We start from the raw sequence: 24229 nt of genomic DNA, 5'->3' as shown, positions 1-24229 counted from the left end.
CACAGTAGGTGTGAGTATGTGTTTAATAAATATCTTAACGACTTCTTAAAGGCAGATAATTTTTCCATCCTGCTTAAGTGATAGTGACAATGTAATCCTTTTAGAATTACACCTGTATAACTATATCTATATAAATATATGTAATATGTATTAAAGGAGTTAGGTTTGGGTAACTATTGTTTAGCACTTGTGAACCTATACTCAAAGCAAAAGGAAGGTTTTTTTCCCCCATATACTCTCATATCTAGTTTTTAAATCAAGATTATGTTAACCTCTAAAAAGCAAAACATATATAGAAAAAACTTTTTAACTTGGAATCAATTAACAAAGCTTTGTTCATTTCAGGTGTATAGCAAAGTGATTCAGTTATACATATACATGTATCTACTTAAAATGATTATAAATTAAGTTAGGTTTTAGTTGCTCAGTCATGTCTGACTCTTGAGACTCCATAGACTGGAGCCCACCAGGCTCTTTTGTCCATTGAACTCTCTAGGCCAGAGTACTGGAGTGATTTCTCATTTTCTTTTCCAGGAGATCTTCCTGACCCAGGGATCAAACCTGTGTCTCCTGCATTGCAGGCAGATTCTGTACTGTCTGAGCCACCAGGGAAGCCCCAAAATGGTGATCAGATCAGATCAGATCAGTCGCTCAGTCGTGTCCGACTCTTTGCGACCCCATGAATCGCAGCATGCCAGGCCTCCCTGTCCATCACCAACTCCCGGAGTTCACACAGACTCACGTCCATCGAGTCAGTGATGCCATCCAGCCATCTCATCCTCTGTCGTCCCCTTCTCCTCTTGCCCCCAATCCCTCCCAGCATCAGAGTCTTTTCCAATGAGTCAACTCTTCACATGAGGTGGCCAAAGTACTGGAGTTTCAGCTTTAGCATCATTCCTTCCAAAGAACACCCAGGGCTGATCTCCTTCAGAATGGACTGGTTGGATCTCCTTGCAGTCCAAGGGACTCTCAAGAGTCTTCTCCAACACCACAGGTCAAAAGCATCAATTCTTCAGTGCTCAGCCTTCTTCACAGTCCAACTCTACTTACCTCAAAAAATGTGTTTGACAAGTTTTATTTTTTTTTACATTTTCAGCACGAAATTATTTAGATAGTTTGTTCAATGAAATTTTGGGCTTCCCAGATGGCACTAGTGGTAAAAGAACCTGCCTGCCAATGCAGGAGACCTAAGAGACATGGGTTCAATCCCTGATCAGGAAGATCCCCTGGAGGAGGGCATGACAACCCACTCCAGTATTCTTGCCTGGAGAATTCCATGGGAAAAGAAGCCTGTTGGGCTATAGTCCATAGGGTCACAAAGAATTGGACACAACTGAATGACTAAGCGTAAGCACACACACGCACACACACACACACACACACACACACACAAGCTATAAACCCTTCTGGACTTGGACCTTGGGATGGGGAACAGGCCAGTAAGCAGTATAACTCAAGAGCTACAAGTTCACCTGACTTAGTGTTGTCTATTTTTCATCCCAAAGAGACCCAGTCAATACCCTAATACCGCCTCCACCCACCTTGTAATGCTGGGCACACGCACAGGTTTCTCTGACTTGTAGTGGTAATGGTAGTTACATCACATAGTAATTTTCCTAGCTTGTCACAAGGGAAGAGTAAAGAACTTAACCCAGAAACTCTCTTCCATCATAGCCCCGGAAACTCTCTGACCAGGTTGCATGTTCTTCTGGTGGGTCATCACTGCCTTCTCCCTCCTCCATGGCTTAGCTTAGCTTTTATTTTTAGCTCTTCAATTCTATTCTTACAAATCCATCATTGTGTCATAACAGCAATCACGTATTTTCAGTTCAGTTCCGTATAGTCACTCAGTCATATATGATTCTCTGCGACCCCATGGACTACAGCACGCCAGGGCTCCCTGTGTATCACCAACTCCTGGAGCTTGCTCAAACTCATGTCCATGAAATCAGTAATGCCATCTAACCATTTCATCATGTATTTTAGGTAATGATATTTACATCAATCACAAGCTTACTATACAACAGCCACTTTAAAATAGGTCCCCTTCTGTAATTCTCAAAATTGTACTATGAAATAGGCACTATTATTGTCTCCATGTTTTAAGATAAGGAAGTGAGACAATGTTTGAAATGACTCAGTAATACAGGTAATAAATGTCAGGGCAGAGATAAAATCAGATATGTCCTAGACCCTGAGACTTCTAGCATGATCAACTTTGTACACTGGCACAGATATAGATTTAAAATGTAATTGTCTTAAATCATTTGGGATAGTCCATACATGGAGATAGAGACCCCAGTTTGAATAAAAGTGTTCTTTGGAGACTTGGTAATATCAGTGTTCACCTTTGGCAATGATACAGTGAACAAGGTTTGCCGTTTACCACTCCAGAACTTAGGAGGTCTGCTTCTCAAAGCTCTTCTGAAAACATCCTCTCAAGACCTCCCTCAACCCTTCACTGAGTTTCTGGAGTGTTTACCCAAGATTTACCCATGTGTCTTCACTTAAAGTTGCCAGAAATGTAGGAAAACGCACACCATCTTCCTACGTGCTCCTGTGTGCCACCAACAACACAATGTCCTAATTTCTGTTTTCTTCCCTGATCAGAGAACAGGTGTTGCTCTCAAATTTTCGTTATTATTCTGCTTGTTCTCTTCTGTTTTTGCTTCTCCTCATCTGTTGAGTGCTATTCAGAGGTGTCATCTATTACCTTATAGAAGGAAATCATATCATGGTTGGTCATTAGGAATAAAATGTATGAAGTTAGCATACTTAGAATAAAGCATACCAAATCAGTGAAGTATTCTGAAGGGTCAGATAAGAGAAAAACACGGAAAAAATGGACTGACGAAGGTGAGCCAGGAACACAGTGGGCCTTTGGTCATGGTTCCATAGAAGCTAGACCACACATGTAGAAATAGAACCCTATTGCTATGATAAGGACATTTTAACTGGGGGACTTGGTTGCCCTGTAGATTTATACACTTCAGGATGGCTCAACCCCTTATGTTATTGTACAAAGAGGTTTCAATTTTTTCTCTTTCTGTATTTCCTAGAACTTTATTCCCAAACCAGAATTTCTAGATCAGAGAACATAATCGATTTTGGTTTTGATGTGCTTTGTGGATTTTATCTATTAATACATATAGAAAACGTTACTCGTTTTCTTACAGTGTTTTAAGTTTGATACAGAAGAATAGCACTATTTTCAATTCAGAGGTTATATTTGAGTGCTATTTATCAGAAATGAGACACTGGGTGGTATGAACCATTGGTCTGAGCTGGGTTAAGTGTATCATGGGCCTTTTGTTCTAGTCCTCTGTGTAGTTTTACACAGGAACATGGGCATAAGGACAAGAGTAAACATTGCCGTGGATTCGCACAGTGAGTTTGTATATGTTGGGTTATTTAGTGAAATTTATTTATGTTAGGTGGATGCTGGTCACAGATTTTGTTCATTTAGGACATCTGCATGTGTGATGAATGTTGTAAGTTGTTTTTGTTTGTTTGTTTGTTTTCTTGTTACTATGAATGTTGTAGAGAAACGGAAGGGCAATCACAGAGTATTTGTCCTAGAATGTTGGGCTGACTTGCACCCAGGTTATTTAAATGTGAGGACTAAACCGTTTGTCCAGTAGGTGGCACTCTTAGTCCTCGGACCCCAGAGTTCACAGATGCATGCCTGTTCCTTTGCATTGGTTACAGACCACAACAGAATCCATGCCACGGATGTCTTACATGCTGTTTGGTATCTCACGACACAACCTATTCCAGGCCTCTCAACTGTGATTAATGATCACGGATCAGCAAGCGATTCAGGTACATATTAAGTTCTCTATGCTCCCTTGTAAACTATGGGAAAGGAAGAGTGGCTTTTTAAATAAAGAAGTGAACATAACTGACATCAGTTTACTACTTTCTTCAAAGCTATATTATTTTCATTGTCTCTTCTCAGATTCTGACAGTGGATTTACACATGGCCATATGGGATATGTATTCTCAAAAATGTATAATGTGCCTGATGATAAATATGGATGTTTGTCTGGAAATATCCCTGCCTTGGAGTTGATGGCCTTGTATGTGGCTGCAGCCATGCATGACTATGATCACCCGGGAAGGACTAATGCTTTCCTGGTTGCCAACGAGCGCCCCTCAGGTAAACCTTTCGATTTTGACCAGGGGAAGTAATTCAATTTTGAGATTTCTCTGAAGAATATTAATTTTATAAATTTGACGTATAGCAGGCACCAAGCGAATACGAACGAAACTATATTTAGACCTAAGATAAAATTCTTAGAGACCATGCTCATTTTGAAAAGATATGATGGTTTGTTCTAAGTTATTAATGATGCATCTACATTTATCACCTATGGAGATCCCTTCTCAGTTTTCTTCTGAGGAAGAAAAACTGCTTGAATTCATGTTAATGAATTTCCTCAACAAAGAATATCTGACCTATACAAAAGTTTTCTTCCTGAAAAGATTGGAGAACCAAATCTTTCTCAGTTCTTTAAGAATTAGAGGCTTCTTTGGATGTAAATCCAGTTCCTTTGAGATATATTATAACAAATATCATTTTTATGGCATTTTTATTGATTAGGAAGAATTAAAGATTGATTTGTTTTATTTGAGGTAAATTTTTTACCTGAACATAGTTTTCTCAAAACAGTAACTTTAAAGACGTTCCTCTAGGCACGTGCTTAAACTTCAGTCAAATATCAATCACTAAGTATCTAGGAATCTCCATCTATATAATTAAACTTTGATTTAATCTGATGGATAGACCCATTTTACTAAAGATCCCATGGTCTTATTTTTCTTTCTAGATGCTCTGGAGACTAATCTGACCCATTACTCTTTTTTGTCATGTTTGTTTTTGTCTTTTATTCTCATCTATTTTTATCTGTTTCCATGCTCTCTCTTATAGACTAGCCTAGAGCTTTCCTTAATTAAAATTAATTTCCTTTAAGTAATTTTCCTTTCATCTGTATACAGTACAAATATCCTGATTTTTTTTCTGACTACTTACATTTCTTTCACTGTTTCCTCCGTACACTATGTATTTTCCCTAAACATAAGCAAATCCTTTGGCCAGCACATTTTACCGCTCAGTTTTGCTACATGTCCATGTATTTTCATTTACCTCAATATTAATTTTCATGTGCTTGGTCTTTCCTTTTTGTCCTTATACCTTTTTTTCCCTTCCATCATCAATCTGCCACACTAGACTTTAGGCATTTTTTTAGGCAACTTTCTTTTGCTTCACAGCTTCCCTCAGCATTATTCGAACAAGTAGATATTTACTATATACTTTCAATTACTAGACAGAGGGTGATATTTCCTATGACTGTGAGGTAAGAATAGTTTGAATTATGGGCTTCTCAGGGATATCATAGGTCTCCCACATTGTAAGCAGACGCTTTACCGTCTGAGCCACCAAGGAAGTTCTTTATTAGTTACATGTGTTTAATTAAAAGGAAGTCATTCTTATTTCAGATGTGGGAGATAACTGAGTTACCTCTTAGGGATATTAATATATTTGCATATTTTTATGGTTAAATTCCTGTGTCTTGCAAAAAGAAGAGTAATCCGAAATAAGCTAACTCTACGCCCTTCACTTACAAGAATTTGAAATAAAATTTCAAGGAAATGAACTTTATCTTTCCAAAAAAAGAAAAAATAACCAAGAAAAGTAAACAGTCAATGTACAGTAATAAGTAATTCTTAATAACTAGCTGTTACAAGGTTGCATTTCTATGTTCTATGACTAAAGATGATTCCAAATGTTTTGCATATTCTCATTTATTTTTGTTCCTAATTTAAAAAGCTGAACTCGACTCTCGTCTTTGCCTAGGCGGTGCTCTACAATGATCGCTCAGTCTTGGAGAATCATCATGCGGCTGCTGCATGGAACCTTTTCATGTCCCGGCCAGAATATAACTTCTTAGTTAACCTTGACCATGTGGAATTTAAGCATTTCCGTTTCCTTGTCATTGAAGCAATTCTGGCCACTGACCTGAAGAAACACTTCGACTTTGTTGCCAAATTTAATGCCAAGGTAACTAGATTTGTATCAGTCCTCATTTTCTGGCCACATTGAAAGATGTCATGGAATGAGAGTGTTAAAAGTCATTGCTGCCACCTCATAGATGTCGAATGTGAAAATGAAATGCAATGCGGTGTTAAACCAGAAGCAGTTATTTAGGCATTGGTCCCAGTGTGGAAACCTAATATATTGAGGTCCTGTAGGTATATATTACGGAGAAGGTAATGGCACCCCACTCCAGTACTCTTGCCTGGAAAATCCCATGGATGGAGGAGCCTGGTGAGCTGCAGTCCACAGGGTCGCTAAGAGTCGGACAAGACTGAGCAGCTTCACTTTCACTTTTCACTTTCATGCACTGGAGAAGGAAATGGCAACCCTCTCCAGTGTTCTTGCCTGGAGAATCCCAGGGACGGGGGAGCCTAGTGGGCTGCCATCTATGGGGTCGCACAGAGTCGGACACGACTGAAGCGACTTAGCAGCAGTAGCAGCAGCAGGTATATATTATACCTTGTACTGCAGAAGAATAATAGAATTCTAACTATCATTGTGATTTTGTTTTAGTTTTGTTTTTTTTTTTTTTTTTTTGCTCCCATCTCTGTGGAATACTAATACCTGGTAGTAGTAAAGGTCAAAAACCTGAAGCAGAATTTAATACATCAAACATATAATAAATGCCCAAATAGTAACTCAAGAAAATTTCTTATTATTTTTAGCTACAGTATTTTAGTAGTAATTTATAACACATGCTAGTATTAAATAGCATTTATTTTCAGTTCCATAATTATCTATCATTTGTTGTTATTTTTTTAGGTGAGCTATTTCACTGCTAATTTATGCAAGCCAAATAACATTATTTGAAACAGCTGAGATGTTTCTCATTACTTGGTATTCCTATCTGCACATGGTGGACAGATCGGAATACATAGTAACAAGATGATCAGTTTTCTGTAATTTATTTTCCTGTTCAACTTGTGCATTCACTTAAACTTTGTCCTTCAAACAGGTGAATGATGAAGTTGGAATAGATTGGACCAATGAAAATGATCGTCTACTGGTTTGTCAAATGTGTATAAAGTTGGCTGATATCAATGGGCCCGCTAAGAGTAAAGAGCTCCATCTTCAGTGGACGGAGGGTATTGTCAATGAATTTTATGAACAGGTAACTACTTTAACTATTTTCCTTAATCCATATTGAGGCTGCTTATAGATTCCTTAAAGCAGCAGTCCCCAACCTATTGGGCACCAGGAACTGGTTTCATGGAAGACCATTTTTCCATAGACGGGGTAGGAGATTGATTGCAGGATGATTCAAGAACATTACATTTATTGTGCACTTTATTTCTATTATTATTTCATCCCCTCCACCTCAGATTATCAAGCATTTGATCCTGGAGGTTGGGGACCCCTGCTCTAAAGCTTCCAAAGGCTGTAAAAGTGTGATTAGTCATTTTATATTCATGATACCATGAGAAAAGGCACTGGCCAATTTTAATCAGAGGTTTAAAAAATGACAAAAATTGAACTATAGACATAAAACTCTTAAGATAAAGTTATTAAGTATTTTGATGGAAAAGGGTGTTAAGATAATAGAATGACCTCAGAAAATATTAGGAATCCCATTGAAATACTCATCAATTTTATCATAATAGAAGCTAGGTTTAAATTAATATGGATGAATGTATATCAAGTTAAGTTTATTTACTTTTCTAATAGTTTATAACAGCAGTACATGAAAAAGCTAATAAAAATAGCATTTTATTTGACACATTACCAACAGAACATGAAGGGATCTTCCCCACATGACCTTACCCCAGCCGTACTTGAAACCTTGTGTTTGGTGCTGTAAACATCTCTCATAAGAGGAATCTCAAGGTAGTGGAGATGGGTAAATGACGGGCATCAGTAGTGACCTAAAAGGCCAGGAAAGAAGTACAAATATGTACCCTAAGGAAAAACAGAAGTAATAACTCTCTTTAGATACTTAAAAGACTGACATGCAAAATTAGGATTAGGTTTATAATGATGTTGTACAGTTTAAAGAAGATAAATTATATAAGACACAACAGGATTTGCTTTATTAAAAAGAAGACAAAAAACTTCCCTAAAAATAGACATGACTATAGCCAGTCTATAGAAGTTATAAGCAGACAGATTTTAGGTCAATGTTAAAAAGAAATTTGTATTCCCAAAGTCATCCAGAAATAAGATGAGGCCCCTTAGTAAGTAATAAATCACCATTCACCAAACATATTTAAAGAAAGAATTTTTTATGTATTATAGACAGGACTCATAAAAAAAGGTTTATACTTTCTAGAAAAGATTGTGTTTTCTTGGAACTCATTGATACTCAGTCCTGAAATATTGACTATAGATAAAATGTAAAGAAAAGCAACTTGTGATAATTCCATTACATATATAGGCATAACCATTGTTGATATTTTGGTATAATTCTTTCATTAATGTTGCTAGGTAATTTCAGGCTTTCAATCTAACTTTTTCTTTAGAAAGATAAATTAGTTCAAAATAAAAACACTTATACAGTAGTACTTATACAGTAGTACTATTAAACATAGAAAAATAAGAATATCAGAAGCTATATAATCACAGAAGACATAATTCAACCCAAAGCTGGGATAAAGTACTAACTTTAATTGAGGAATAAGTTATTTTAAGCTTTCTAGGCGACACGACCAAAAAAGGCAAACATGATAGATTATCCGGTGGATATTTATGTCTAGCATTGCCTTTTAAGATGCATTTATATTCTAACTTACACTCTGTTATAAGGAACAGTGACTAGTATGATGATAGAGATCATCTACTGAGACATAAACCATTTCCGGTAGTTCCCCTGATTGAAAACCAAAGCCTCAGGATTACCAAAGGATAAGTAGCAACAAAGCAATCCTATAGGAATCTTAGTAATTTGGGTAAAATCTTTTAGCAGTCAAGTACAGAGAGAGTTCACACATCAATGCCCAGATTCCATCAATGCCCAGATTCTTGCATATTTGCACATTTTAGATGCCAAGTGAATGGTGACTTAATTTGTATTCTACCCTTTCCTTGTCGTTTGCCTTTCTAGTTAACCATGTTGCTACATTCCTGTTTCTAGGGTGATGAAGAGGCCAGCCTTGGGTTACCAATAAGCCCCTTCATGGACCGTTCCGCTCCTCAGTTGGCCAACCTTCAGGAATCCTTCATCTCACACATCGTGGGTCCTCTGTGCAACTCCTACGATTCAGCAGGACTGATGCCAGGGAAATGGGTGGAAGACAGCGATGAGTCAGGAGACACAGACGACCCAGAAGAGGAGGAGGAGGAAGCACCAAATGAAGAGGAAACCTGTGAAAATAATGAATCTCCAAGTGAGTCATAAAATCTTTCTCGAATGTGTTTCTCCCAGGATTGTTTTCTTACATAGGTTCTGATAAAGTTGATGCTTCTCATGAGTTACCTAGTTAAGTCCACACATCGTCTACTGAATTGATTATGGATACTCCCCTCTTCCCAAATATCATCATCATAGAAATTACAGATTATGAAATTATTATAATATCATATTCATACAAAGGTATGTTCTCTGTCATGAATTAAAAAAAAAAAAATAAGTAGTCAAAGTCTGTTTTTCAGAGTATCTTAATGATTTAGCAGTGAAAGGAATCTCAGGTACCAACTAGACCAACAGAGGCTTTTACTGGCTTGGTGGTGAAAGACGCTGAAGTGGTAAGAGGTGGTAATCACCTACTCATTAAATGTTTATTAAGCATCTACTCTGTGCCAGGCATTTTTCCAGGTACTAAACACAGAACCATGAACAAATCAGGCCAAAAAAAAAAATCCGTCCTTACCTTTTTTGACTTGTATTTCCAATGGGGTCAGCAGACACTAGGGAAGACTAATCAGTAAATCTATATGTTAGATGCTGATAAATGCTAGAGTTAAAGAGGATATGAAATATTGCACAGAAAGACTAATATCATGGACAAGATTGTCATGGAATATCTAAATAAGAAAGGTATTTTAAAAAAAAAACAAAACTGAAAGAAGCAAGGGAGTGACCCATGGAAATAGTTGTGGACAAAGCATTTCAAGGAGAGAGGAAAGCCAGCCATGTAAGGTTCTGCTGTGGACATTGGCTGGGTGTTCAGGAAGCACCAAGAGAGCTGGGAGGCTGGAGCAGAGGAAGTGGGTGGGGAACAGCAGAGGGGGACAGTGGGGACCCAGATGATAGAGGGTTAGAAGGTAGGGTTCTGCAGAATGGAGTTTGGCTTTTTCTCTGAGTAAGATAGGAAGCCATCAGAGGTTTTGAACAGAAAACTTAGTTGATTCAACTTAATGTTTTAACTGGACTGCTTCAACTCTTGCATGGAAAATCTTATGGAGTTTGGGGTGAGCAAGGGTGTAAGCAGGGCAGTGTGTTAAGAGGCTCTTGAAATCATCCAAGTGAGAGATGACTGAGGCGTTGGGCCAGGGCAGTGAGAGTAGCGACAGTGAGAAGTGGTCACATCTGGTCATTGATTTTGCAGTGTATCGTACAGCCATTCCAATCTCTTCATCTCTTGAAATATTCTCTGCTGTTACTCCTGTCTTAGGGACAAGGATAATTAGGAAAACCAATAACCTTTATAGTGACATTGCACAAATACTGTTCCTGTTTTCATGGAAATACAGTATGCAGTTTCTACCTACTTTCATCAAACACGATCTTACTGTTGGTACTTTTCAAAGCCCTTCCCAAAAATGCTACCAGTGAAAGACACCTTGATCATTTGTTCCTGTTTTTGAGCAGTCAGGAAAATGCATGACATAGTTCATTTTGGCCATCTAGTAGAGAGATAGTCTAATGTGGATATTAACCTATTTCACCATTATGTAAGTGCCCTGTTGTAAGCTCACATAAGCAGAGAAAAAGAACTCATTATTAACCATAAGCTGGGTTCAGTTCAGTTCAGTTCAGTTCAGTCGCTCAGTCGTGTCCGACTCTCTGTGACCCCATGAATCGCAGCACACCAGGCCTCGCTGTCCATCACCAACTCCCGGAGTTCACTGAGACCTACGTCCATCGAGTCAGTGATGCCATCCAGCCATCCCATCCTCTGTCATCTCCTTCTGCTCTTGCCCTGAATCCCTCCCAGCATCAGAGTCTTTTCCAATGAGTCAACTCTTCGTGTGAGGTGGCCAAAGTACTGGAGCTTCAGCTTTAGCATCATTCCTTCCAAAGAAATCCCAGGGCTGATCTCCTTCAGAATGGACTGGTTGGATATCCTTGCAGTCCAAGGGACTCTCAAGAGTCTTCTCCAACACCACAGTTCAAAAGCATCAATTCTTTAGTGCTCAGCCTTCTTCACAATCCAACTCTCACATCCATACATGACCACTGAAAAAACCATAGCCTTGACTAAACGAACCTTTGTTAGCAAAGTAATGTCTCTGCTTTTGAATATGCTATCTAGGTTGGTCATAACTTTCCTTCCAAGGAGTAAGTGTCTTTTAATTTCATGGCTGCAGTCACCATCTGCAGTGATGAGATGGAGATGGAGCCCAGAGAAATAAAGTCTGACACTGTTTCCACTGTTTCCCCATCTATTTCCCATGAAGTGATGGGACCGGATGCCATGATCTTAGTTTTCTGAATGTTGAGCTTGAAGCCAACTTTTTCACTCTCCACTTTCACTTTCATCAAGAGGCTTTTGAGTTCCTCTTCACTTTCTGCCATAAGGGTGGTGTCATCTGCATATCTGAGGTTATTGATATTTCTCCTGGCAATCTTGATTCCAGCTTGTGTTTCTTCCAGTCCAGCGTTTCTCATGATGTACTCTGCATATAAGTTAAATAAACAGGGTGACAATATACAGCCTTGATGTACTTCTTTTCCTATTTGGAACCAGTCTGTTGTTCCATGTCCAGTTCTAACTGTTGCTTCCTGACCTGCATACAAATTTCTCAAGAGGCAGATCAGGTGGTCTGGTATTCCCATCTCTTTCAAAATTTTCCACAGTTTATTGTGATCCACACAGTCAAAGGCTTTGGCATAGCCAATAAAGCAGAAATAGATGTTTTTCTGGAACTCTCTTGCTTTTTCCATGATCCAGCAGATGTTGGCAATTTGATCTCTGGTTCCTCTTCCTTTTCTAAAACCAGCTTGAACATCAGGAAGTTCACGGTTCACATATTGCTGAAGCCTGGCTTGGAGAATTTTGAGCATTACTTTACTAGCGTGTGAGATGAGTGCAATTGTGCGGTAGTTTGAACATTCTTTGGCCTTGCCTTTCTTTGGGATTGGAATGAAAACTGACCTTTTCCAGTCCTGTGGCCACTGCTGAGTTTTCCAAATTTGCTGGCATATTGAGTGCAGCACTTTCACAGCATTGTCTTTCAGAATTTGGAATAGCTCAACTGGAATTCTATCACCTCCACTAACTTTGTTCATAGTGATGCTTTCTAAGGCCCACTTGACTTCACATTCCAGGATGTCTGGCTCTAGGTCAGTGATCACACTATCGTGATTATCTGGGTCGTGAAGATCTTTTTTGTACGGTTCTTAGGTGTATTCTTGCCATCTCTTCTTAATATCTTCTGCTTCTGTTAGGTCCATACCATTTCTGTCCTTTATTGAGCCCATCTTTGCCTGAAATGTTCCTTTGGTATCTCTAATTTTCTTGAAGAGATCTCTAGTCTTTCCCATTCTGTTGTTTTCCTCTATTTCTTTGCATTGATCACTGAGGAAGGCTTTCTTATTTCTTCTTGCTGTTCTTTGGAACTCTGCATTCAGATGTTTATATCTTTCCTTTTCTCCTTTGCTTTTCACTTCTCTTCTTTTCACAGCTATTTGTAAGGCCTCCCCAGACAGCCATTTTGCTTTTTTGCATTTCTTTTCCATGGGGATGGTCTTGATCCCTGTCTCCTGTACAATGTCACGAACCTCATTCCATAGTTCTTCAGGCACTCTATCTATCAGATCTAGGCCCTTAAATCTATTTCTCACTTCCACTGTATAATCATAAGGGATTTGATTTAGGTCATACATGAATGGTCTAGTGGTTCTCCCTACTTTCTTCAATTTAAATCTGAATTTGGCAATAAGGGGTTCATGGTCTGAGCCACAGTCAGCTCCTGGTCTTGTTTTTGCTGACTATATAGAGCTTCTCCATCTTTGGCTGCAAAGAATATAATCAATCTGATTTCGGTGTTGACCATCTGGTGATGTCCATGTACAGAGTCTTCTATTGTGATGTTGGAAGAGGGTGTTTGTTATGACCAGTGCATTTTCTTGGCAAAACTCTATTAGTCTTTGCCCTGCTTCATTCCGTATTCCAAGGCCAAATTTGCCTGTTACTCCAGGTGTTTCTTGACTTCCTACTTTTGCATTCCAGTCCCCTATAATGAAAAGGACATCTTTTTTGGGTGTTAGTTCTAAAAGGTCTTGGAGGTCTTCATAGAGCTGGAGAGGGGCAAATTTGGTTTTAGGTCAGATTTTTGCTTAAGTTCTTACCTATATATTAATGTTGATACAGTATGAGAGGAAAACCAGATGTTGTTTTTCTTCATTATTCTGTTCTCAAGTTAATTTTATTTTATTCCTCTGATGCTTATAAAAAGATTTCTATTAAAAATTCTGTGCTGACCTTGGCATTCAGAGTTAGCATTCAGATCCATAGGATTCATGGATTATTTATTCATTTTCTCATTTAATAAACATGCATGATTTTTTTTTTTTTCATTCAGAGAGCCAGGTAATTCGCTGTCTGACTAAGGGCTGGGCAGTTTTTCCACTGAATGTTATTGGAAAGTGTGGTCAGCTTAGCTACTGGAAAAGCTTTGTTCCCATGGGCCCTACCTGATTGCTATTTGAACTCAAATACATTGAAACAACACACACATAATCTATGCATCAAGAATTAAAGAACCTAGGTTATGAAATTCAACAGGCTCAACCCGTCAACATTGGCTTTAGCAACAAATGCTAAATATCCATTTTGTCTCTGTTCTGTAGAGTTGGGTGGCCATAGTGACTCCCAGATTCTAATGTGTTACTCTCCTGATATTCCCTTTTTTAATCATGCTCACTAAAGCGGGAATGAGAATTCTGTGGATTCTGTTTACTAGTGGCTTCTAAACATCAACTGGTCACCTTACGTTAAAATTTAAGACATCATCAACAATGATTTGATAAACATAGCTTTTGAAAAATTACCTTTGAAGTTTCCCATTATAGCCAAGAAAATGATAAATATTAAGCAGCGTTAGTGTTTAGTAAAATTTGGCCACATGGAATTCTAGAAATAGAGTTGGTGACCACCCAGTTCAGCTGCCTCATTTTACAAAATCTACACTGAGTCTCAGGAGTTTAACAGACATCCCAAGGTGTAGATGGTTTCTGCAGAACCAGAATGGAAACTCAGGTTTCCTCAGTTTTAACTCTATTATTACTGACTCTTAGTAATTTTAATTTCCGAATTCATAATGACTGAGATGGTTAACTTGATTTATCCTAAAATTTAGATTTCAGAAAAAAATAAATTAAATATGCACTGATAATTTCAGCATCTTCCTAACTTGTGATCTCTCAGGAAATACAGAATAAAATGTTTCAATATAGTATCCTAGGGAAAGAAGGCTTTTTTCCCTACATCATAATTAAATCTGAAAGATTCCTACAGTGAACTAAGAGGTTTCTAATGAAGTACTAAGCTGCATTTAGAATTTGAGCAATGAAAGGACCTTTGTTCTCATTTCAAAAGGTTCCAGTGCTGAACAATTTGGCTCCCAATACAGGCATATTTTAGACCACCTGCGGACTCTAATCTACGCAAATTTATTTGGTACAAACTCCCTTCTACGTCACCTTATTCAGTTTAATTCCAGAGAGGTTTACTGCTAAGGTTGAGCAGCCTTAATAAGAGAACAGCTGCTCTCATGGGGGCTGCCCTGAAAGGAAAAAGAAAAAAATGAGCTTTTGTTAGCTTCTTCCCTGTGAATTCACTGCCATGAATGTGTATACCTTTCAGACGGAATAGTCACCTTGAGCAGTAGAGTATGTCCTATGTCTGATTCAAGTCCATCCTTCGGCCAGTGATTCACCTATAAATGTCTTGACTCAAAGAATTAGGTTAAAAAGTATGTTAACATGTAAAGATTCCCAACAGTAACTGATCTGAACTTAACTGCAATAAAAACAATGTAGAAATAGACAAGGAGATAACTTTGGTAGAAGAGTAATTTTCAAGGTTTGCTCTTAAATATTAAATAGATGCATATGTTTTATTGGCTTCTATAGAAAGAATTCAGATTGTTTTAAATTTTAGTTTATTTCCCTTGTTGAGAATCTTATAATTGAAGAAAGTGATATTATACTCCATGCAATCTGCCTGTACACATGCCTGTCACTTACCTGGAATGCTTACTCACCCAGTATATTTCATTCTCATAATTTACACATCCTTTGGGAAAAGTCGTATCTGTTCCCTCGCAGGTTGAGTACCTGATGTTGCCATACTTTGATGTGTCAGAGAGAAATTGTGCTGCATATTCTTAAAAATGACAAGGAAGACTTTCTTCAAGACTCTTGAATAGGGTCTTGAAGAAATAGGAAATAGGAAAGAGATATTAGACTCAACTGATTGAAACAAAGGCAGGAGGGTTTTTACACACTGGGATGAGCTGGTGATAAAAGTACTAAAGGACCTTAGAGGGGAGTTGGTCAATGTGATTAGGCCACTTGTGTTTGTTAATTGATTCTTATTGAAGTTAGGCTCCTTCCCTCCCATGGAGATGTGGGGGAAGGGACCCTGTCTTCCTGAATAATTGCATTTCAAAGGATTGGCTCTCAGGTCCTTGAGAAAAATGTTTCTGGGTTGTCAAACTACTGAGGCTGGGAGATTTATCTACACTACATAGGAGCAGAGCAAGAAATTGCAGTTACAAGATTTATAAAGTAGATGCTTTAAGGAAAAAGAGATCAGGGTCCTAGAGTCTGGTAGAAACCTGTCTAAAGTTTAATGAACATGAGGGAAACATTAAGGCTCTCTTGATCACTATGCTGCTGCTGCTGCTAAGTCGCGTCAGTTGTGTCCAACTCTGTGCGACCCCATAGACGGCAGCCCACCAAGCTCTCCCGTCCCTGGGATTCTCCAGGCAAGAACACTGGAGTGGGTTGTCATTTCCTTCTCCAATGCATGAAAGTGAAAAGTGAAAGTGAAGTCGCTCAGTCGTGTCCGACTCTTAGCGACCGCATGGACTGCAGCCCACCAGGCTCCTCCGTCCATGGGATTTCCAGGCAAGAGTACTGGAGTGGGGTGCCATCGTCTTCTCCCTTGATCACTATAGGTCTATCATAAAACATAGCATGTGTATTTCAGTTTTGGTCTTCTGGGCCCTCCCTCCTATAGATGGTAAGCTCCTTCAAGGCAAACACTGAGACTCATTGGTTTTTATTTCTATAGCATCCAGAAAACTGCCATATCAGATCCTGTGTGTCATGCTCTGTTGCTAAATCGTGTTCCACTCTTTGTGACCCCCGTGGACTGTAGCCCACCAGGCTCCTCTGTCCATGGGGTTTCCCAGGCAAGAATACTGGAGTGGGTTGCCATTTCCTTCTCCAGGGGATCTTCCTGACTCAGAGATCAAACTCACATCTCCTGCATTGCAAGTGGATTCTTTACCACTGAGCCACTAGGGAAGCCCTGCTTGTCAGTTAGCAGGTGGTAAATATAAGCTTATTCATATCATGAATAATATAATTAATATAGAAAATATTTTTTAATTCTTGCTTATGACTATGTGTATCCATTCCCCCTGTCATTCATTCAACTAATTTCCTTATGTGTCTCTATGGTTCAAAAAAAACTTAATTTAATATCCTTTTTCTGAACTGTTTTTATTTTTATTTTTATTTTTTTTAATTTTATTTTATTTTTAAACTTTACATAATTGTATTAGTTTTGCCAAATATCAAAACTTTTTTAAATTGATCTTAACATTTTATAAAGTACAAGAAAAAAATTTTTAATAAAATTGTTGAAGGAATTATCAACATTTCCACAAAAATTTTGGTTGATGGCATATCTCATAGCCATCTGCTTTGTTTGTTTGTTGTTACTATTTCTTTTTCCTTCCAGATTATACATGATAAATCATTACTGTTTCATTAAGTACCCTCAAATTGCCTTGCAGATCATCCTGGTAACTTGTATTGTTAACTGTTTAATATAGTCTCAAATCAGAATTTCCTGTGAACCACTTTTTCTTACCTTTATTATGTTTATCACTTTATTATGTCAGCACTTCACCATTTAGTTGGTACTGTGGAAGAGAAACTAGAAAGAACATAATTCACTTAGTAAAACGTCTGTCCATGGAGAAGTTTACAGTCCAACATGAGAATCTTTGCCTAACTTCCAAATTCTCAGCCCGTGTCTAAAATGATCACTCAAAAGAAGGCACATTGTAATCTGGTTGCTTAGACAAGAACAGCTGCCTGCTTACGCTCTCTGCTTGGAGATTTGCCAGTCCCTGCATGTTCAACATATTCCCCAAATCTGCTTCTTACCTATTGTCTCCTTTCTCAGTTCATCTTGTCACTCACCTGTTCACATCAGAAAGGTCAGGGTTGTCTATGATTCCTCCCTTTTTTCCTCACAGTTGCCAAGTCCTGTTAATTATACCTCACAAATGTATCTCACATTTACCTATGCAACTTCATTTCCATTATCCTGATCCTAGTCCAAGCCACCATCATCATGAAGCATCCTCCCAGCTAGGTCATTTCCCTCTCTTCCTGCCACACTTTAAAGACTTTTTACAACTCAGTATAATTGTCCCTATTTGCTTACTCTCTATCTTACCATTGGAATCAAAGCTCACTGCTTAAGAGTTCGAAATTAATTTTTTTTTAGTCTACAGGAAGCATAACAGTACTATCAAAAGTGTCTTTTAAAAAAACTTTTATGAGTTGAATTGGTTGACAAAGCAAAGAACAATGTAACAAAAAATTACCCCAATAATCTAGGTGGAAATCTTGAGAGCCTGAATAGAGTGGGAGTAATAATTCCAAGATACAAACAGAACCTTGTATTGGATATTACCAGATGTCAAATACTGTTCACAGTACATCTCAAGGATACAGTAATGCTTCTTGCCATCTTCCTCTTACTTCCCCACTCTCAAAAATGATTATTATATACACATCAAGTGTATACATATCATTTGGTACTTAACTCCTATGAATAAGATGGAAAAACTGCCATGTACTTAACACACAAATAAGTAGTCTAATTTGGTGCTTTCTCAGGAAAGAAAATTTTCAAAAGGAGGAAAGTCTACTGTCAAATTACTCAGCACCTCCTGCAGAACCACAAGATGTGGAAGAAAGTCATTGAGGAGGAACAGCGGTTGGCGGGCATAGAGGACCAGTCCCCCCAGCAGCATCCCTCAGAACAGATCCAGGCCATCAGGGAAGAAGATGAAGAAAAGGGGAAGCAGAAAGGAGAGGAGACCCCAGCCCCAAAGCCAAACCAGTGACAATGGATAGGATGAGCTATGTTTCCAAACAGAGTTACTTGTCACACAGACTCTTTTCAAGCCAGCACAATACTTAGACACAACACTGTAGAAATACAAGAAGATGGGCAAATGGCTACGGCATTTTGGGATTCTTCGCATTTTATGTGTTTATTTTTACAGTGAGGTACATGACTTAAAAAACTCTCGCTCAGAGAAGCTTTCACATTGTAACACCAGCTTCCAAGGATTTTTTTTTTTTTAAGGAAGAAGTATATATGTGTGTGTGTATATAAGCTGTCACGTAGATCCATGTAAACATATTCACAGACACACATGCAAACACAGACACACTGAAAGCTGGGATTCCTGGCCCCACAATTTAGTAACATTCATATTAAGATATATAGTGGTCACTGTGATATAATAAATCATAAAGGAAAACAAATGAAGGAAAACAAATCACAAAGGAGATGGTGCGGCTTAGCCCAGAAGCAGTACAGCAAATGAAGTTATGACTAAGGAGCGTTTGCTCTTAGTCCTGAGGGATGAAAGCTCCAGAGCGTTGTTTGAATTCTGATACATCCTGCCAACATTGTATGCGTGTGTGTGAGAGAGAGACAGAAGTGATGCTCAGGTGTATGTACATTTGTGTGCACTAAAGAGAGAATTGGCTTTGGTGGTTCACAGCATGGCTGCAGCAGACGACTCAGCACAGGTGAACAAACAGGATGAAGTGCACTCTGGAGTGTCTCCGCCTCTATCTGGCTTCAGTAGAAGCCCCTCTGCAGACGGAGGGAATTAGCAGGATGAGGGAGGGACAGGGCCACAGGTCTGGTTCTCCTGCCGTCGCCAGCCTTAAGCCCGGAAGACCGAGGCATTTTCCAGTCTAGTCGCCGAATGAATGTATACGAGCTGTTTGTGAGTATGTCTGCCATTCACCTAAGATCAATTCGCCATGGAAGGGGATGGCATTCTTTACACAGAAACACCTCAGAAGGAGCTGGAGTCAGGTCTTTTCATCAGGTGAGAATACTAAAAGGTAGCCAGAGAAGACCTGGGAAACGACTCTTCACTGGGCTCTCCCATGTCTTAATTTGCTGCAAAATGTGTGGTAGGAAAAGAAAGAAAGGAAGGCAAACAGAAACCCACTCTGGGATAGACAGTGAGAGATGAAGGGGAAAATTTTCAACCTAGGGTTTGGTATTTATTGACATAGTGAAAGCCTGATTCTTGGCGGCCGTTGAAGGTTGACTTTTAGTTGGCTAAAGTTGCACGGACAACCCTGTTGTATTCCATGAGGGGTGTGATGGGGTGGCTTGTATCTGCAGCCTGGCCCATTGTCATGTTTCTTTTGGCAGGGAGGACTCGAGAGGGATTTGGGGGATTGGGCCTATCATTGAAAGTCTTTTTTTTGTTTGTTTTTGGTTTGTTTATCTACACTTGTTTATGTTGTGAGCCAAACCTCTATTTAAAAAAGTTGATACTCACTTTCAATATTTTATTTCATATTATTATATATTTGTCATTAATAGTTATCTTGATGTAAATATAAAGATTTGTGTTTCTGTAGATAGTTAACTTTTTTTTTTAAGGGAAAAGGGAAACATTTTTATAAAGTTCTATTTTAATCACCATTTTTATACATTGTAGCTATCTCCAAACCCAGTAAGAGTGAAGGTTCATTTGCATGAGGTCTATGAACACCCACTCATCTACCTGTTCTAATTTAAATAATCATCTGATACAGTTATTTTATGCCAATTAAATGAGGATGCTGCAAACAACGTTTTTTCACTAGTAAGTAACTTCCGGTAACTCTTGGATCCGTGTCTCCCAAGCAAAAGACCGTCTTAATCCCGAATGTTTATAATCAGTGTCCCTTTCTTCCCAAGACTTTTTGCTCATAACTTTTCCTTCAGTACAGCACTATATTCAAGCCTGTTCATCATCTAAACAACCTTAGCTTCCAGTAAATCTAACTTGTAATTTCTACTTTTTATTTCCTCTGAAATCATAGAAAAGAGTGTTTACATTGAAATGCCTTTGTTTCTCACGAATGGATACTCTTCCCTTCTAAAACAATGATTATACAATAATCCATGGCATTCTTAAAGTAAAGCAAACATAGTACATTCAAAAATAAAGTTTCAAGGCAACTTTCCCAATAAGTAGGAAAATATGAAAATGATCAGATGGATGTAGGTTCTACCTAAATGAGATTTATTTTTTTTTAGTCAATACCAGGTCTTCATTATTTAGGACTTACTGAGTATTTTCCCCCTTGTCTTGCCTGTGTGTCCCTATGTTTGCAAAACTTACTGTGAGTCAAATACATTTCCCAAGCAAATTTAACTATTTTCCTTTCGTTGCAAATAACAGAAGGATTTAGAAAAGCACTTATATTCACATACCTCTTATATCTAATTACTTAACAAAGTTAATCTTTTCCCCTGCTCCAAATACCATAAATATAAAAGTCAAGGGGAAAAAAAGGTGTTGAGCAAGTTGAATGGCAGCAAAATACTTCTAAATTCATAACCGTGTATTGGTGGTTTCATCAAAGCTTGGTAACCCCAGCTAGGAGCCAACCTGGCTGCCAGAGTAGACGTCTAAGCACGTGGCCTGATTTTCGTTTTGTTTAAAGTACGTGAAATAATGATAGCTGAAGCAGTGAGAACCTCTTCATTCCAGAACTGTGCTCATTAGTCCAGGCAGATTAACCATTTGATCTTCCAAGATAAATTGCCCATGTGTTAAAGCTAAAAGTCAGTTCAAAAAAAGGAATGGAGATTCATCAAGTGTGTAACTTTCATACGACCCCTACCTACATCCCAAAGGATGCTGAGGGACATGAAAAGATACTTTCTGCTAGTGATGGTCTCCCTGTCCTTGGCGACAAAAATATTACAGTGTTCCCTTCCAGCTCCAAAGCTTACTTCCTGTGGTGCCACTGTATTTGTTGCAATTTACTACATTTTTATATGAGCCTAATTATAGGTGCCATTAGATAAACTCAGGTCTTACAAATGAAGGAACGTCCAGCCCTCTTACGGAAAAGGAGAATTGTATGGACAGCCATGAAGTTAATGGTAGGAAAAGTAGGAATTGGTTACCTTGATGCTTGTGGTCGCTCCCTGTTCAGTAAAAGACCAGGTATACTAAATATGTCACCAATATCATTTCCTGCATGCTGATAGAATGTCTTTCTGGTTATCAATCTAAGCCAACCCTGAGGATATATTGTTTCCTTGGTGAAAACACCACTTTAGCATATTTTTAAACTATAATTTGTTTTTGTAATTTACATAAGACCTGGTTTTGCTCTTAGTCGAAAATGAAGACAGTAGCTCTGTACAGGGATTTATCTATGTTGGTCTTCATCTGAGAAGTGAAGGAATTTCCTCATGTTATGTTTAAGAAAATATCTACTTTCTAAACACAAAAATCCCCATTATGTCTGTTCTGTTTTGATGGAATTCCTGAACAAATCCTAACCATTGCAGTCCCAGTAAAACTAAACATAAGGCATTGTATGTCAAGTAGGCTTCATTGCACGTATGTATTGTCATTTCCTCACGCCCTTGCCTCTCTACAATTTGCAGTGTCCCGTGTCACCTTCCCAGAGAACTTTCATTGAAGGTAAAAGCTGTGCAAAAGGCATGAGACTCAGGCCTATTCTTTGTCTAAATGATGAAAAAAAATATAAATTATTTTCTAAGTAATAAAGATATGAAAATTATCATTGTAAATAAAGTCTAAAGTTTGAAACAACTGCTTTTCAAATGTGAACTATTTGTGTTATGAACAACTGGCAAATGATGAGTTAAAAAAACATTTCTGCTTTAGGAGGTATTTTGGGTGCTTTCATGTTAGTATAGGGATCTCTACTGTCCTTGTCATTTACAAAATTTCTAAAATAATAGTGAAAGCCACAATAAGGGTCTTATAATCCTACTCTTCCATTCTAAGTCTGATTCCTGCTTAATACTTTTCCTTTTTTCAAACTGGCAGAAGACTCCAGTAAAACCGAGTCTGTACACTTTCATAGTCTAGAGTGAATAAAATTCTCCATATAATAATCAGCTAGTGAGTGTGGGGGAAAAAAAATCAATAAAATTTCAAATGCTAATAGCTCACTTCCCGATATCTGAGCACTACAATGTCTGTAGGCTCTCAGACCAAACTGAATTCCTTTCATCTGCCTTCTCTCCTAACATGCAGCAGAATACTGCATAACCATTGTTCTAGGTCATCCATTTCTCTCATGATTTCTCTATGAAATAAAACTATGACCTTGCTGATACTGTCTGTCCATCCAAATGGAACTCTAGGAGACCAAGGTCTTTCCTGGTGGTCCAGTGGTTAAGATTCCACACTTCCAATGCAGGGGGTTGTGGTGTGGGTTCGTTCCCTGGTCGGCAAAGAAAGATCCCACATGCTGCACTGCATGACCACACTCCCCCCACCCCCTGCCAAAATAGAACAATTGGCCATTTTAGGTGACAAACATTCTGGAATTAAACCATGCTTAGCATTTCTAATCAGAGGGAAATATACCAGTTTTAGGTCTTATATTCATTTGTTCCTCCAGAAAATACTCAAATTCTTATTGTGAATTTGAGGATAAAGTAATTAAGCACTGAGTCAAAGAACAAGCAGTGCATTAGATAATGAATTTAAATTGAGGTTTGCATAAGTATTTGTGGCTTGTCATGAGTGAGCCATGGCTAGGGAGGAACAAGGACATGTTTTTCAATCTATATTATGCACCAGAGATGCTAGCTCATTTGTGCTGCCATGTAACACAGTTCATTTGTTAAAGTGTTGCTGCTTTTACCTCATCTGAACTGATCTTTATGTTCACACTATCAAATCAGTCTAACAGCAGGTTAACAATGTTGACAAAAAATAATTGAACATTTTGTTGCTAAATATGTTTGAAAATAGAAAACTGAAGATTAAGGCATTATTTACTTGGTGGAACTCAACATCATGATCCAAAAAATACTAATCTGGTATAAATTGTTTTTATATTCCATACAGTAAGACCATATGAGGCTCTTATGAATCCAAATTCCCCATCTAAAGGCAGCTAGTTATTTTCCCTGTCATACTTATAAGGTTGATTATATTGATAGGCATTGATATCATGGATTTCTACTTCCCTGAGAAGTTGTGGAGCAAAGAAGAAAAGGCAAGCCTTATTATTGATAAGAAATACTGAATATGTCCACATTCAGACAAATTTTCTCAATTGTTTCACATTAAGAAGTGATTCTTTAATCATGCACATAATTCAAACAAAAAATGCTTCAAAGAGAATAATATTAAATCATCATACATACCTACTATAAAGAATGTTAAATTTCAGTATTTGAAACAAAGCTTTTAATCAATTGATATGAAACCCACAAAATGATATTTCATAGTATAGAGATGCTAAATGTTTTGCTATAATCAGAACTACTATTATGTAACAGAAAACTAGAAAAAATATTTAATTCTTTGTCCAATACTCTGTGTGCCTCAGGGAGGAAAATATTTTATGAAGAGTCCAATAAATACATGAAATAGATAAAAATAAATTTAGTTCCCATAATTTAATTAGATTTAGGGTATAGAGCCTGAATTATCCCAAGAAAGAGAAATGCATTATCTAGCAATTTGTCGTGGTTA

General features: G+C 38.0%; 1 protein-coding gene across 1 annotated transcript in view; it reads left to right on the top strand.

Annotated features, from left to right (window-relative positions):
* Positions 1–22324, top strand: part of PDE3A (phosphodiesterase 3A) — a 366795-nt gene extending 344471 nt beyond the window's left edge. Inside the window, 7 exon segments of the mRNA XM_002687752.6 lie at positions 3709–3822; positions 3959–4143; positions 4145–4159; positions 5858–6061; positions 7053–7208; positions 9165–9417; positions 18342–22324. Coding sequence (XP_002687798.1) covers positions 3709–3822; positions 3959–4143; positions 4145–4159; positions 5858–6061; positions 7053–7208; positions 9165–9417; positions 18342–18571 — 1157 coding nt within the window. The 3' untranslated portion in view covers positions 18572–22324.
* The last annotated feature ends 1905 nt before the right edge of the window (positions 22325–24229 follow it).

This window comes from Bos taurus, chromosome 5 (assembly GCF_002263795.3).
Source record: "Bos taurus isolate L1 Dominette 01449 registration number 42190680 breed Hereford chromosome 5, ARS-UCD2.0, whole genome shotgun sequence".
NCBI classification, from domain to species: Eukaryota; Metazoa; Chordata; class Mammalia; order Artiodactyla; family Bovidae; genus Bos; species Bos taurus.
The sequence above is the reverse complement of the archived record's forward strand: the minus strand, read 5'-3'. Positions and strand labels throughout refer to the sequence as shown.